This window comes from Rhopalosiphum padi, chromosome 2 (assembly GCF_020882245.1).
Source record: "Rhopalosiphum padi isolate XX-2018 chromosome 2, ASM2088224v1, whole genome shotgun sequence".
NCBI lineage: Eukaryota > Metazoa > Arthropoda > Insecta > Hemiptera > Aphididae > Rhopalosiphum > Rhopalosiphum padi.
This window is the reverse complement of record NC_083598.1, coordinates 11,849,436-11,866,643: the sequence shown is the minus strand read 5'-3', so window position 1 is coordinate 11,866,643 and position 17,208 is coordinate 11,849,436. Positions and strand designations below refer to the sequence as shown.

The window sequence follows — 17,208 nt, the reverse complement described above, 5'->3', positions numbered from 1 at the left end:
TTGTACTCTAATTAATCTAAACCTCGGTATGTCTGTCATATCGATCAGATAGGTATAATAATATAGTAATAATAATTACTAATGACACACATTATAAGGAGAATTTTTGATTTTAAAAATTGACTATTTGTTTTATATTTATAAATTATTGACATTGTATTACACATTTATTATTAGTAAGAAACACAATCATTTTTATTATAGGATTATTTTTTCACGGTGTTTTTTATTAGGCAAATCAGGCTGATTGACTGCAGTTTCTGCTCAGGCTCAGGATTGTTTTTGGTACTTATATATACTGCAGTAGTGAATACATAATAGTGACTCACTCGATACACTTAATGTATAGCAGAGCAGTACTCACTTATCTACATTTTTAATTAAATTATGAATCTATACAAATTTTAATTTTTAGAATTTTCAAATATACTGACGTTTAAAGACAAAAAACCATATTTTAAATTTGTTGAGATTTTTTTTATTACATTAGGAGTGCGTCTTGTGTCAATACAAACTACTGTTTTCCAAATCAAAACCCCCCTTTTTACTGTAAATTATTTAGTGAATCATTATTTTAAAAACATTGATGTAAATTGTAAGTACCTAATTTAAAATTTCAACGAGTAGGCTGCTAGTTTCTCAGTTATTAAAATGTTTATACTATATAACAGTCTAGTCTCTAAGAATAATGATCTCATTAAAAATTATTTTACAAAAATATAAAATATAATTATTGTAATATAATATTTAGTATTTATTAATAAATTATATTTGGACCAATTTTATAAATTATTAATGTTAATAAATTAATACCTATTAATTATTAAAATGTTCAAATTGTTGTAGTGTGTAGCCATCATATCATCCAAGCCTAATATTATGGGACTATATTAGCCTTATTAGGTACCTACGAAAAATTAAATTACACAACTATACTCATAAGAAATGTTAGAAATGTGATTTTTATACGTCAACATTTTCGAAAAAAAAAATAATCGTTAAATAATTTATAGTAGAAAAATGGGTTCTCTTTCATAAGAAACTCATCCTTAGGTAGTTAGGTAATACAAACATTTTTAAAATTCAAAATATGATCATTAAAGTTTAAATGTATTTACTATTTAAAAAAAATTCCAAAAATCAGATTTTAGATATTTTCATTATTGAAGAAAAAAGGGGGTGATCGTGCACTCGCTAAATCGCCTTGTTTATAAGTTTTTTTTGTTCAAGTACTTAAATATTTGATATTTCTATTAATTTCTATTAATAATACATTTTAATAAGGTTAAAAATACTTAAATACCTTCGTGGCATAATCGACATTCCTATACATTTACCTATTAGATAAAATGAAATCCACGAACACCACTTCAATATAAACACCATTAAATGTAATACGATATTAATATATTATATCTATTAATAATATGAGTACACAATGAACAGTTAACTATACATTGAACTTTAATTATCGTATAGAATATTGAACGTTTAAATTATAAATTATAATTATGAAATGATGAAAAACGCAATATTTTAAAATTCCATCATAAATAAATATAGTTTGCAGTAGGTAGGTATTTATAAAGGTATAAAAATATGTCTTTCAGATTTCTTGTAATCTTGTATATATATTTAAACTAATCAAAACATTAAAAAAATATTACATTTTATTAATTTAAACATGAATCTATGAACTAGATGTTCTTATTTATTGGTTGGATACATTTTCGAAAATTCAAATGGTTATAATTATTAAATATTAAATAATATATATATATATATATGTGACATATTAAATTATTATATATTTATATCTGTATTCTTGTATAGATACCTATACCACTCTAAATTTTTCGATTTTTTTTTCAATACAACATACATTTTTAGAAGATAGTAAAGTTGACAACTACTAAACAATTTTATATAGTTGAAAAATTTAGTTTTAGGTATATAGTACTACCTAGTACTATGTATGATGTCTATTCCCAACGGTGAACAAGTTATAATGAAAATAATTCACTTGTTAAGTTGAGTGAAACAAGGTGACAAGGTCGTTAAGAGGATATGTCAATGCAATATAATTTTATCTCAGACTCATGCACACATAGACAAAACACATTCTCGTATTAGAGAATTATATTATTTATATACATATTTTGAGCAGATGTGGATCCAGGGGGACAAGGGGCCATGCCCCTCCTTCGTAATTTTAATCTGGATCCGCGTCTGATTTTGAGAATCTGCCGTTATAATATGACATATTTTACATATTATGTATGACATATGTACCATGTAGTAATAATAATAAAAAATGGTAATAATTTAAAAATTAGTGATACCTATAAATATTGTGTACTTGTACGCATAAGGAAAGTAGAAAAATGTTTAAGCCCCTCAAAAAAAAATCATAGATGCGCGACTGATTTGACATAACAATTTTATGTTTTCTTATTAATATTTGTCTAAACATTTTTGTTTAATTGTAGATGAAATTAAATTATTTTTGACAATATTTAGATAAATCGTTATATAGGTACGTCAAATCCTAAAAATATTACTTACAGAACAACAACTAAGGTTTTGGAGACCTAAGTGCAGATTAGATTTTATATGTATTAATAAATAATATACCTATTTATAATGTCGAAGTTTTGCAGGGGGCCCTCTCATGAAATGATGGATCTATTTGAGAGAGTAACAATACACCGACGGATTTCACTGACTACCTATAATATATTTCTGTAGTTTTTATGATGTGTAATTTCATGGGCGTATTTAGACATTTTTTTCGGAAGGGCTGAAGTATTTTTAATTATATTGAACTTCTACAATTTACATATGATAGGATCTAATAAGCAGACTTAATAAATTACTCAGGGGCGTATTTATTATATTCACTTTATGTTTACCTATACTCGTAAACATAAAGTACAAAAAAAAATAATTTTGTATAAACGCGTTTTGTCCACGTTGCGCGTAGATGTATGCGCGCATAGAAATACAACAATTAATGAACAGGAAATTATTTTTAACCTGCTGCACAGTACCATGCACTACAATATTGTCTAAAATATAAAAATATTGGGCGGTTCTAAAAATTCATTAGCGCAAGTTTTACATCTTATACTAGTATAGTTGGTAGATATTCAATGAATACCTACACTCAGTACACTCAAATACTCTATATTATTTTGACTGTCCCGTATTGTCATATAGAGTATTTGATACATTTTAAAAGAATACTGTATACATGTGTTATGGTGTTTGATATAAAAGGTCGGAAAGCCCAACCCATCTGTTTTCATCGGCACGTCAACCATTGCCCATTGGTACCTACATTGTTCTATGGTGTCATAGACCTATTAACTTGTTAATTAATCAATAATCATAAATCATAATATATATTTATGTATAGATCTTAGTCCATGATTGGTACCACGAACTATAATATAACTAATATCTTAGTTCGTGGTCTGTAGTAAATAATATGAAAAAACATGACAGACAATAAATGAAAAATGGACACAACTATGTTATAACTGTTATAAGAAATCTAATCTAATAGATATAGATATCGGGCAACTCTTATAAATCCTATAGTTGTAGTATAGACAGTATAGTAAATACATTTTGGGACTAATATTAGAGAATTGAACTTTGACTTTAGAACACATTATCGTTATCCACTGTCTAGATAATAGATAGTAATTGATATTTGGTATTGTGGTAGATGTCTATGATCAAAACTCAAAAGTAGATTCATATTTCATACTATTTTTGATTTTTATATACAATGTTATACGGTGTTATCGAAGTTTGAACACCAACGGAATTAACAATCATTATTTAGTATTTTGACGAAAAGTGTGACCAACCTTTTTTGTTTTCAAATCATAATTTAATGAATCAATCATTACAAGTTAAAATTAATTGTTTACACAAGTCAGAATTTATAAACACAACAACAACTATGGTATACTATAGTAGTGTTGTAGTATGCCCTATTGTAGTATTATGTTCTACTCCTCTACTCATTTGTCAACTCATGCATTGTTTTGTTTTTGTTTTTACGTTTATGGTCTATTTAAATGAATGTACAGGGTATATTGTTGAACGTAATGTGGTCACACTGCGATGCTCGTTATCGGTCGTTGTCCCCCGGAACGGCTGTAGACTCCCGTTGCCTTCGCCTCGCCCTTTGCCAATGGATCGCTTCCATTGTTTACCCTCCTCACTTTTTAGATTTACGTATATTTTTTTTTAGTTTTAGTTTCAGTTTTTTTTTATTTTACTATTACACAATTTATAATTTTGTTTATCGATTTAAAATTAACACTATTTAATTTTTGTATTACATACCTTTTACTTTAGTAAGTTTACCGGTTTTTTTAGAATGGCTCCGAAAAAGAGAGAAAAAGAAATAGACAAAAACCGAATGGATCACGCACAAGCTGATCATGAACTTTTCCTACAAGCATTCGAAAGTAAGTTTGAGTTGGTAATATTAGATACCTACTAATTTTTGTTTTTAAATTATAACTGTTGTTTAATTTATTACTAAATACTAAAATTAAATGCTGATATATATATGTTGTTTGCATTTTGATTAACTAAAATTAAAGTATTTATAAATTCAAACAAATTAAATTAGTACGTATTTTAATTTTAATATTTGTTTTAAATTGATATCTTCTCATAGGTTTAGTATAAATAACTAGTATTAAATTATAACAACATTAAATATATTTAAATTATTTAAATTTAGGATTTTTTAATTTAAATTTTTTTAAATATAGGTGGGTAGATGGGTTAAAATAATTTTTTTATTTTTAGTCAACTAGTTTACTACTCTATCAGTATCCTTTTGAAAATCAATTTTATACAAGTATTGAATGTAAATTAAGACAGTTTTTTTATCAATCAAGTTGAGTTAATTGTTTAGTATTGTTTCGTTGTTAAATGTACCTAATTAAAAAATATTTTTAAGCTGGTACTTATTATTTTTTTATTTTATAATTTTACCAAATTTTGTATTGGGATATTTTATAAGAAAACTTATGTTATTCTTGCTTTATCTATGATACCTATATTCAGTAGCGCAATAAGGATTTTTTTAAGAGGGGTGTCCGCCAGTAGCGTATACAGTAGTTCCCCAATACATTTCCAAATTTGTTTGTGTACTATGGACAAAAGTTACGGTTGAAGGGGGTGTCCAGACACCTAAAACACCCCTCTTGGTTGTGCCACTGCCTATATTTAATTAGGTTGAACATTTTTTTCTTAAACTTATATATATATTTATATATAGTTAATATATTATATTTTTATATCAGATTACAATTTTTACTTAGATTTTATCATAAGTATTTTTCTCTTCCTGATTATGTATACATTTATATATTAGTCTTATATGTTTATATTATAATTTATGAAAACTATTTTTTCAGAACCTACCCAGATTTACAAATATTTAAGGAATCGTAGTTTGTTTTCGGTAAGTTAATAAATATTATTAAATTTAGATTGTGATATTAATATTGAATGTATTAGGTAATACATAATTATTTTATTTTCATTTAGTTTCAGCACCTAATTAGTATATTATATTATTTAATCTATGACATTAAAAATATACATTTTGTAATGTAAAGGAAGTAATATTAATTATTAGAATGTACCTATTATATATTAATATTATAAATTTATAAACAATTAGTAACAATTTTTATTTTGCTATTTTGTTTAGCTATCTATGTGTTAATAAACAAATGTTTATTCTTATTAATTTACATTAAAATATTGTCCACTGATTGTAGATATTGCAATGTTTTTTTATCAAACTAATATGTTAAGAAAAAAGTAATGGTTTATATTTGTTTGTTCTTCACTCATACTGTATTTATTAAATCTATTATCTATTATATTATTTGTAGTATATTTTCTTTATTTCTGGAGTGGGCAGAATTTAGTTGAACTTTTTTAGAAATAATACTACCCTCTTATAAATTATTAAATATTACTAAGTAATATTAATTAAATGTTGTGTATACTATATTAAAATTAATTTGTTACCTACACTACAGTTGTGTCAATATTCAATAGGTAAGAACAATATATTTATGAGTTGTTTATTAATATAAAGTAGGATAAAAATATCCTTGAACTGTCTAATGACTTATACTATTTGTATTACCATTAGGCAATAATAATATATTAATATATATAAACATAAATTAATTTATTACTTATATATTCTGATTATAGATTGATGTTATGTAATATGTTATATTTGATTTTATCATAACTTGTTTTAGCCATTATTTTTAGTCAGAACTTTAAGCTACATGAGAGCTAATCGTCCAAAACCTAAGCGTCCAAAAAAGAAATTAGACATTGATTCATTGTTAAGTAATGTAGAAAATCAAGTTTATGAAAAGAAAACATTTAACAAACGATATTTGACAATAAGTTATATTGGATATTTTGATGATAAAAGTAATTTTATTATATTGGTTTTATATTCTATTGTTATTATAATAGTACTAATTAAAATATTTTTTTTTTTTTAATTTTACAGTGAATAATGCAAATGGACCTGTTAAAGTTGAAACTACACTTGTGAAAATCTGTCACAAAAAACGGAAAGATGTTTGCCCATATACAATGGTAAGATATTACATTTTTTAAATTAACATTAATTATTTCGATAAATTACATTTAATTATTTTAGGTATCTTTTGGCTTATCATCTGTTCCTGTCAACCCAACTTGTTCTCAATTAACATCACAATCACCAATAGTGTCTATTCCTGTCGAATCAGTTAATACACAAGGACATGTATCCAAATCACATCATTTATTAGTAAGAGTTATAAATGTGATTTCAAATTCAGATTCCGAAAACACCGGTAGGTTAAATAGCAATTTGACTTATTTTAGTAGATTTTAATAAATAGTAATTTATTTTCAATCTAAATAAGTAAAAAATAATTTTAGAATAATTTAAACAAATACAAATTTTAAAATATTGATTACAATTGTTTTAAATATTTAAACATTTTCATTTGCAATAATTTAGCTAATTAAAAACTCATTGGATAAACACTAATCAATTTATTTTAAAATTTACTATTAAGTTTTGTAAATTATATTGAATTTTAATATAATTATTTATTTTATAAAATTAAAACACATTATTTATGGAATTATATGTGAAAAAAATCACAAAAATAATTAGCTTGCTTAAATCTTGTTTTCTTTTAGGACAATAATTTTTATATCATGTATTAAATATTGATTTTTTTTAATAAATTATACATTTTTAAAACAAATTTGAGTTGTATAATATAAATATTACTAGTATCCTAATAGTTTAAATATCTTGATGAACTAAGAAAAAAACGCTAGTTTTAGTTAAATTTATCATAATTTATTCTACATATTATTATTATTAAACCATAAAATCAAAATTGTATTGATTATTATATTTGTTATTTTATAATATGTATTTCAATTATAATTATTTTATTTTAAAAATTAATCCTATTTTCAGAGCCGAGTCAAAAAAAAAGAAGAATGAGTATTAAAGAGGGTAATGGTATAGTTAAAAAAGAAATTGGTGCAAATTTAATTATACACGACAAACAAAATCGATGCTTGCTTAAAGATGGTGATTATGATTGTCTAATAGAAGAAATCAGTGGTGAAAGTCCTAATTTAACTACAGGAAAATCGTGTTCATGGGAACGTCTCAAAGTATACATACATTAATCTTATTATCATTTTATTATTTTATTCATAATGTTTCTTATAATTTTAGGAAGTAAGAGCTGGACCACAATTTAGTGCATTTGAAAGCCGTAAAAAGATCAAGCTTCGTTTAAAGTGGTCAACAGAGCCTAATAGTACTACTGTTGTATATCCTCTTGTTGATAATAAAGAAAATAATTGGCCAAGTATTAAATAATTATATACATGTTGTTAAAACTTATTTCTTATGTAGTTAATATTCTTTTAGCATCAAATTCTAGAAGAAGTAGCAGTGTTCAAAATGCAAATGGTTCTCTGGATTCATCATCTAATAAGTTGAAAATAGTATACCAATTCTTGTACAATAATAATAGCCGTCAACAGACTGAAGCCAGTGAAGATTTACACTGTCCATGGTGTACATTGGATTGTTTTACATTATATGCATTACTTAAGCATTTGAAGTTATGTCATGCCCGGTTTACATTTTCTTATGTTGTAAGTTGTATTATAAAGCTTTTTTAACTGGATTTACATTAAAACTAAAATTTACAGCCAACAGGATCTGGTGCACGAATTGATGTTGCTATAAATGAACACTATGATGGTTGTTATATTGGTAGTCCACAAGATTTAATTGCACAACCACAACGGGACGAATCAAAGAATGTTGGTTATCGTATAACTAGAGTTGGTCCTGTTAGACGTACAGTTGTATCAAAAATTGTAGTTTGTCACCCAAAAAGACTAAGGCGTGCTTCTTTATCTGAGTTTCTACACGAACTAGAAGATACTGATGGATATGATGGTCAAAGACCATATGTTACTGGACATAATAGGTAAAAATAGATGTTTCTAAGTTAAGTTAAGATGCAACAATTTTTTTGTTGAGCGACAGTCAAACTATATCTATTCCCTATCAAGTCAACCATCTGTTTGCTTCCTGTGTAATAATACATCTGTTCATAAAAGTGACTGTTGCTGAGTATAGTTCTTAACTTTGAATAGCTTTTAAATGGTTACATTTAACAGTTTAAGTACCATGTAATAACCATACTAAACATTCTATACTTCTATAAGTACCGACACGAATATTAAACCTGTTATTATGTTAGTCAATCCTTATAGCGTATGTACCAATGCAATGTATTTAAGTGTATTTTTAAAATAAATTTAAAAAACAAAATGTTATGTTTAAAATAATTTAAGACGACACCAAACATTTTTAAATGGCTTGCATCATTTTTAAAACTATTTTAATGTATTATTAGCTAATTGTATAAAATAGCAAATATAACTTTCAGATTATATCATCATACATCAACATGTCTTCCTATTTATCCACGAGAAATGGATGTAGATAGTGAAGATGAAAGTGATCCTATATGGTTGAGGAAAAAGACTGCAATGATGATTGACGAATTTACCGATGTTAATGATGGCGAAAAAGAACTAATGAAGATGTGGAACCTTCATGTTATGAGAGAAGGGTATGGGTGAATACAAACAATATATTTAGTTATATTTGTATTTACATTTAATTGTAAGTAATTAATCTAATTATTAAAAATTTACTTTCAGTTTTGTCGGTGATTGTCAAATATCATTAGCTTTAAGCATGTTTGTTGAATCTAAGGGTAGATATATACTTAGAAAAAACCTATATAGAAATTTTATGTTACATCTGTGCAACTTGTGTGACTTACGTCTTATAAGTCCAGTGACCTTCTATACAACCATACAAAAATTACAAGATATTTTAGCAGTTGATTCAGAAGCTAGTAATGTATTATATGAATCTTTTGAGGCTCAGCGAAAGTATTGGCGTGAGGAAGGTGCTAAAAAGGCAGAAGATCGTACTGAAATTAGGTGTTTGGTACAAAGTCCATTGCAGTCGGACATTGGTACTAGACGTAAACCTGCTGGATCATTTTACCCATTAAAACTTCAAGATAAATTAAAAGGAAAAGTAATTAAACAACAAAATGGCCGTAAAGGAGGAACTTCTACAAGACAAAATCCACCTGCTACCAAAAATGCAAATATTGTTGAAGAAAAGAAACTTGATAAAAAAAGTGACAAAAAGGGAGGGTCTACAACTAGATCTCAATCTGCTGTACGAACTGATAAGCCAGAAAAATCAGCAGAAAAACGTAATAGCACATCTTTAAATGGTGAAGATCATAAAATATCTGCAACTCTCACAGTGCGACGTAGGACTTTCCCTATATTGACTGATAAGAAAAAACCAGTTCCTGAAAAATTGCCAACAAATGTGTCTGAATCTATAAGGCGAAAGTAAATAGGTAATTATTGTTGTGATAATTTTGAAAAAAATTGTTAACAAATTAAATCAAATTTCCCAAAATGTCTAAAATGAGTTATTCACTATTGTAATAAAAATGTAAGTTTAGATACAACTATAAGAAGTTCTTATTTTTGTGATTATATAGTTTGGCTTTATTATTTTTAATCTTTGTACAGTGGATAGAAAAATCTAAGGACTTGGTCTTATAATTAATAATTAGTAAATAGGTAATTATTGTTGTGATAATTTTGAAAAAAATTGTTATCAAATTAAATCAAATTTCCCAAAATGTCTAAAATGAGTTATTCACTATTGTAATAAAAATGTAAGTTTAGATACAACTATAAGAAGTTCTTATTTTTGTGATTATATAGTTTGGCTTTATTATTTTTAATCTTTGTACAGTGGATAGAAAAATCTAAGGACTTGGTCTTATAATTAAGATTGTTAAATCATTTTCGTACTAGTTACACCAAAAATGCTTTAAAATAATTGTTCCATAGAACAAAAAAAAACTTACAATATGTTATTATTATTTAAAAATTATAACATCATATTATATAATTAAATAGAATTTTAAATGTTATTTACTATATTAGGAATAATATTTATTTGTCATATAATTGTAATACTTCAGTTGGTATTCATATGTTTATGTTATTGTTTTCCAATCAGTATAATCAAACAATGAATGCTAAATGAAATACTTTCTAATGATTTATAAGTAATATGTATTATGATAATATTAAATATAAAGTATTGTCTCAATTTTTTTCCTCATTCAAGTACAATTTATATATAATTTGGAAGTTACCATGTAATACTGAATTATTTATTGTTCACAGTTTTGCATTTTTAATTTATTTTAAAAATATAATATATTGCATACTTGATTATGATCAATATTACCATAAAACAATGGGACTTTATGTACAATTAATAATCAAATACAAAATAACTAATTTTAATACATTTTTGAGGGAAAGGAGGAGGGGGTAAATACATTTTAACATTTTCTTTAAACTGCTGTTTTATAAAAAAAATTAATTTAATTGTAGCTACCAAAACAGGGTTATCGTTCCACTGTGCATTGATTAAATAATAAATATTTTTCATAATTGGAGTAATTTTTAATTATGTATAATAAATTATAACAATTGTAATACTAAATTATATACTATTCAAATTAAAATAGGCTCTTTAAAATTTGTATTTTATCTACGAGTACAGTATTTTTTGGTTATGTGTTATAATGTGCAATATAGCATAACAGTATTTGCATACAATCACTCATTTAAAAACAATCTATAAAATATGATAGAGTTTCAATATCATAGAACTAGCACTAGCAATCTGGATAATGTGTACAATTACAGATTGTAGTTACTAGCTTTACAGTCTTACATAATTATGTATACCTACTTTTATTATTTTAAAGATTTTTTTTATCTATTAAGAGTGCAACTGTTAGATATGTTAATCCTAATAATTATTTACTAAACATTAGATATTAACTTAGATATTTTAAATTTTATATAATGGTTTAGTTATTTATATGATTTAAAATTATAAATATATCACCGAAGTAATTGGTTTTATATATAAACATATTTGAAAATAACTTAGTAGTTTTTTCTTCGTTAAGACATGTTGTCCTATATGAAGTTATTTATTACTTACACTAAATATAAAACACTTGTTGCATAAACCTTTTATTTTAATGATCGATGAGATAAATAACTAAGCCTACAAATATGTACACAAGTAGTTATAATATATATTATATACTTCACATTGGGTTTGAATTAAAAAACATTACATTTTAGTTTTGGGTATGTTCACATAATATTTATACAGGGTTTTTTTTCATAAATTTATGCTTGTCTAATTATTTATTATTCTTTTATACTTCGTCAATGTCTATTATTTAATTTGAAATAATTACTAATTATTTTTTTTTTGTGAATTAAATATTTCTATCTCTAGTAAGTCATAACTTCAACCATTTTAATGTTAAATAAATACTTTATTTAAAAAAATAATTTTAATTTAAATAATATTGCACTTTAAACATGATTGATAAATGTAATGACATTAATTATCATTAGATCTTTAAGTTAGACTGAAGGTATTTATTCAATTTAGAATAAAATAAAAAATTTTAAGGCCAAGACAGTAATGATATTGAAAAAAAAAATAGTTAAATATCTTATTCTGTTGCCGATGAAATATAATTTATGATTCTCATATTTGAAAATAATAAAACTTAAAAATATCCTTATAAAAAAAACTATATATTTAAACAAAAGGATTATTCAAGCAAATAATTTATTATGAATTATAATTTATAATATATAAAATCTTTATTTTTATTTTAAAGTTTGGATTTATTTATTAAAACTAAATATTAAGAGTTCTCAATAAATGAATCAATTTATAATTAATAGTTAGTCAAAAATACTAGTAATTTGTTTTCTTTTTCACTGCCTTTAGTTCACTGCCTTAGTATCTAGATAATGGTAGGTATTTAATTATAATTTATATTATTTATTTATGGACCAAAAAAAAAAAAAAAATCAGTTAAAACCAACTTAAAAATATATATATTATTATGTTATAATATTTAATGTATATATTATTATATTATAAATTAAAGTATATTAACTGTATTAGTATGTACAAATATAATATCAATATGTGATTTATATTATATTAAAAATATTGTGTCCATATTATGTGGCTTTTACATTATATTATGAAAATTAAATTGTTTAAAATATTGGTATGCACAATAGGACTGATTCAAAAAGTACTATGATTTGGTGGTAGTATGCAAATTATCTTTTATAATATATTTTATGCAAGTGCAGTTAAATCGATCAATTTTTCTTTGTATGATGCGATAAATGTATGTTCCATTTTTAAAACTATTATTAGTTTTTCATCCTATAATAAATTGTAACTTAATCTTATTGTTTACCTTCATGACACCCTAAAGGAAATTGGTGTCTAGAGACCTCTTTAAGTAATTGTAGAAAGAAAAAAATTATTACTTTATGATGAGTTCTGATTTTGAAGTAGTGTCACTGGTCACTCTTTATACAAGCATAACATTGTCTATTTATTCTGTAACATGACTTTTACTTATTGTATTGTATGTATTATCGTTTTATGCAAAAAGTGATCAAGTTTGCACATTAGCAATTATATTGTGATGTAGTTATGAAAAAATTTACCAAGTTAAAAATAAAAAAATTATAATTATTTTGTCAGTCAGATCACTTTTTGCATGATGACGATGGTATACAGATTGTTAAAATTACATTCATTTGAAATAAATAAAAAAAAAAAATTAAAAACTATGTTTTGTGTCTTCTTTTTATTAAAATGTTTTTCTTCTACAGGATATTTAAGCATATTTTTTGTTTAATGATTATTGATTATTTATGCAAAAAAAATATATTTTTAGAGCATAAAATGTCATATTTTGACTTATATAATACTAATCTGAAACCTCATAACTATTTGTAGGCTAAGTAGATGGACAAAAATACTTATTTAGGATATATTATCCTACTAACACACTTTTCATCACTTGTAAAGTAATGAAGTACACATCTTCATATTACTTTATTTGGTTATTGTATTATACCTTTGTATGATTGATTGTAAATATATATATAAATATACTATATTATATAATTAAACAACCAGTATATTAATTGTATATTGGATTATCAGCCGTTAATTTTAAAATAAAATATTTATGTATCCATACAAGGTTTTTCATCAGTTATTGGATTCCTGGATATTTTATATGACGATTTATTATAATCATATCATAAAATATACCTAGTCAATGACAAGAAATTGCATTGAATTCAACAGTTCTACATAAATTATATTTTACGAATAAGGTCACTAAAAGGTAGACTGTATATTAGGTTATAATAAAAAAAAAAACACAATTTATATAGCAAAAAAATGTTTTGTTATTATTTACTTATTAATATAATAATCAGGAACAATAGTGCCAACCATAGGTACATTGTTACAATAAAATCTTTGACTTAATATAATAGAATTTCGGTTTGCACTAAATGATTGATAACTTCAGAGTTGATTTGGAATGGTACACGGCCTGTGAATGATGTTATGGCTTTTGCCTTTTCCCTGATATATTCCAATTGTGCATGCATTTGTTCTGGATCTCTGGCAGATTTTTTGGATTCTTTTTTAATGTCACTGTATTGTGAATATAACATGTTCATTGTGGCCGTCATCACTCCGGGTATAATTCTTAATATTAATTCATTGTACTTCTTAAATGAACCAAGCCGTTCTTCCACCTCATTTATAGCCAATGGTATCAAACCAATTTTCTGAAGCACATCAAATGCCAATATGTATTTGTGATTGTTGTACTGTTCGAAAAATATAAAAACATTCTTCAGCATATTAAATGTAAAAATTGCTTCCTCAGTTACATTAATTTCGACTCCTATTAGTCTTTCACTTAAAACATTAATATAGTCAAACACTTTGTTTTTTGTGTTAGGAGTTTTGTCCAATGAAGAGAAGATATCTGGTTGAATGACTCGACTCAGCATAATGTTGGCAAGTTCGAGTACTTTATCGTACTGACCAACTAATTCATACAATTTAGCTGATACCTCGAGATCACACTTTTGTTCTGCAAGTGAAGCTGTTGTTCTGATAATATCCATTTTTTGTGTTTCTGATACAATAAACGAGTCCAAAATACCGTTTTGCTTTTTACCATCAGGTTTCAGGTATCCAAATACTCTGTCATATTCATCAGTTTCATTAACAAGCCCAGCTACATATGAAATAAAAAGTGTTGTTCCTTTAAATTCAGTGTGTCTCAGACAATAGTAATAGTTAATGGCCATCTTAAGATCTTGATTTTCAAATTTGGCACAGTACATTTTCATCATTCTGGCTATATTTAATCTATCTGTTTGGTTATCATCTTTGGATAAAATTGGCTGATTAAAGTCACTGGGCAAGTACAGTAAACCCATTTCATTCAAAACTATAGACACGTGTATGGCATGACAACAAAGTTTTGGGTGACGGAAAATAAATTGAATAGCTGATTCGAATTGACCAGTTAAAAAAAGCAATTGGAAATAAGACATAGGCTGAACTTCACTGAATTGATCTTTGTATTCATCATAGATCATCGACTGTAGCACAGGATATGTGAGCTTGTCTTGATCATTTCTGACTTGACAAAGTTTTAACCAAAGATAATCATCTGCAGTCTTGATCACATCTGAATGTTTACTCGACACATCAGTAGCAGAGACTAACGAATAAATAACTTTTTTAAATGGATCATTGGAGTCCCACACCATTGATGTAGTAAATCCCTGGTCATTTAAGTTGACATAGTTATGGTTGTTTCTTAGGTTTGTAAAAACATTTAGTAACACTGTATCCTGGTTATTTTTTTCTAAAATATGTACAACAGATTCTAAATCACCACAGCGAATAAGATAGTATACCAATGGCCAAAATGGAACACCGTCATAAAATAACTTATCAGGGTTATTATACTGGTTGATGTAGACACTTACAAAACTCCGCACAAGTGGATAAGTACCAGGGATACCACCAAGTTTTGCTTTGGACATGTGGCTCTTTACATAGCTTTTCATGAATACAATATACCTCTGTTCGAGATAGGTCCTGGCATTTCCAATCATTGTAGTTTGATTGACCGCAGAACTCCTGGCATATTTGGAACCGTGTTCTGGTACAATTTGACTCATGCATTTCACTATTTTCCACATTTCGTTCACGCGGTCATCATGAGCGATTTCCGCTGCTGTCGTAAAAGACTGCAAAATGTCAGTTTGAACCCCGTGGTGTTCAACGTGTTGATTATATTCACATAAATGTTTGGCATACGTGAGTTCAATCTGGTCCAGCTGGGCACTCAGGCCAAAGTTGGTGGTATTGAGCTTGGCAACAGATGGCATCACACTGGAACCAGGGCTAGATGATGGGTTTGGAACGTAGCCAGGGAATGAGTTGATAATGTTGATTTTCTTGTTCCTCCAGCCCCTGATGGTCGCGTCGCTCTGTCGCCTGTCTATAAAGTCCTCGTTGCTTTTCTTCACCGATTCTATTAGGCTGAGTATTGCGTTTTGCACCTCGTTCTTCACAAAACTGTCTACGTCCATGTCAGGCTTTGGGTCCAGTGTGTCCATCGATCCCGCAGAGCTGAGCTTTTCCAACTGCTTGGGCACCTGAGGGGCGTCCACACCGCGGCTGCACAAGAACACATTGCCCTTAGCCTCCACGCCCGGCACGCCGACTTTGGTCCACAGATTTTCGGCGGCGTCCAACAGTTGTCGTATGTTCCGGGTAACGCTCGGCATACCCGTGTCGGTGATGGCGTTGGCCTGTAGCTTTTCGGCCGTCATCACAATCGAATTCCAATCGGTGTTGCCGGCCATTATTATGTTGTTATTTTGTATATTGAGTACCTCTATACGCAAATACTGTAAATGACCATTTACAGTATTTGCTATACGTCAATGTGTAATTGTATTAAAATTATTACGATAGATGTACGAACATAGATAAGTATAGACAGTATAATAGTTCAATAGATACTAATAAAAATATTTTATTTAACGTATTTGATATCAGAAAACAATACCATGCTGTTCGTTTGCCCGGCAATGTTGTCTTCTGGGAAGCTCTCGTCTTAGAAGATAAGGTCGGACAACTATACCTTATCAGCATTACGCTTACTGAGGCGAATTCATTTCTAAGTTTTACCACTGTACAACTGAGCGCTGCCTTGCAGACGTTTTTTGAGGTTATGGCATTATTCTCATTTAATATTTATCATTTTAGTATTATTTATTTAATATTTATCATTATAGTATTATTCTTAGACCTTGATCATTTATTATACTCCGCTCCACGAGTGTCGAGAGTCCGACCGTTATAGTATTATTATTATACTTTTATAGTTTAAAATTTAAAATTACATTAATCGTAATAATTCGTGTATTTGCATTTCGCATTACAACATATATAGTCTATATAGTCATAATTCAAACACTAACCTATATTATAGAATATAGTACTGTATTTAAAATCCGCAA

The 17,208-nt window shown here is 26.7% G+C and overlaps 2 protein-coding genes across 3 annotated transcripts; one reads left to right on the top strand and one right to left on the bottom strand.

Annotated features, from left to right (window-relative positions):
* The first annotated feature begins 4,188 nt into the window (after positions 1-4,188).
* Positions 4,189-13,422, top strand: LOC132923301 (polycomb protein suz12-B). Of its 2 annotated transcripts, none has more exons than XM_060987196.1 (11): positions 4,189-4,487; positions 5,451-5,497; positions 6,318-6,498; positions 6,581-6,669; positions 6,734-6,911; positions 7,556-7,758; positions 7,823-7,958; positions 8,021-8,250; positions 8,308-8,591; positions 9,057-9,248; positions 9,334-13,422. In XM_060987196.1, exons 1-11 carry the CDS (start codon positions 4,397-4,399, stop codon positions 10,052-10,054), a joined length of 2,352 nt encoding a protein of 783 aa, XP_060843179.1. In that variant the 5' UTR covers positions 4,189-4,396; the 3' UTR covers positions 10,055-13,422. The 2 variants fall into 2 exon arrangements, with proteins under 2 accessions (XP_060843179.1, XP_060843180.1); XM_060987197.1 differs by having other exon boundaries at positions 4,190-4,487; positions 9,057-9,242.
* Positions 13,423-14,028: 606 nt separating this feature from the next.
* On the bottom strand, positions 14,029-16,834 carry LOC132923300 (nuclear pore complex protein Nup93-like). Its single transcript, XM_060987195.1, has one exon. The coding sequence runs from the start codon at positions 16,546-16,548 to the stop codon at positions 14,131-14,133; it is 2,418 nt and encodes an 805-aa protein (XP_060843178.1). The 5' UTR covers positions 16,549-16,834; the 3' UTR covers positions 14,029-14,130.
* Positions 16,835-17,208: the final 374 nt, after the last annotated feature.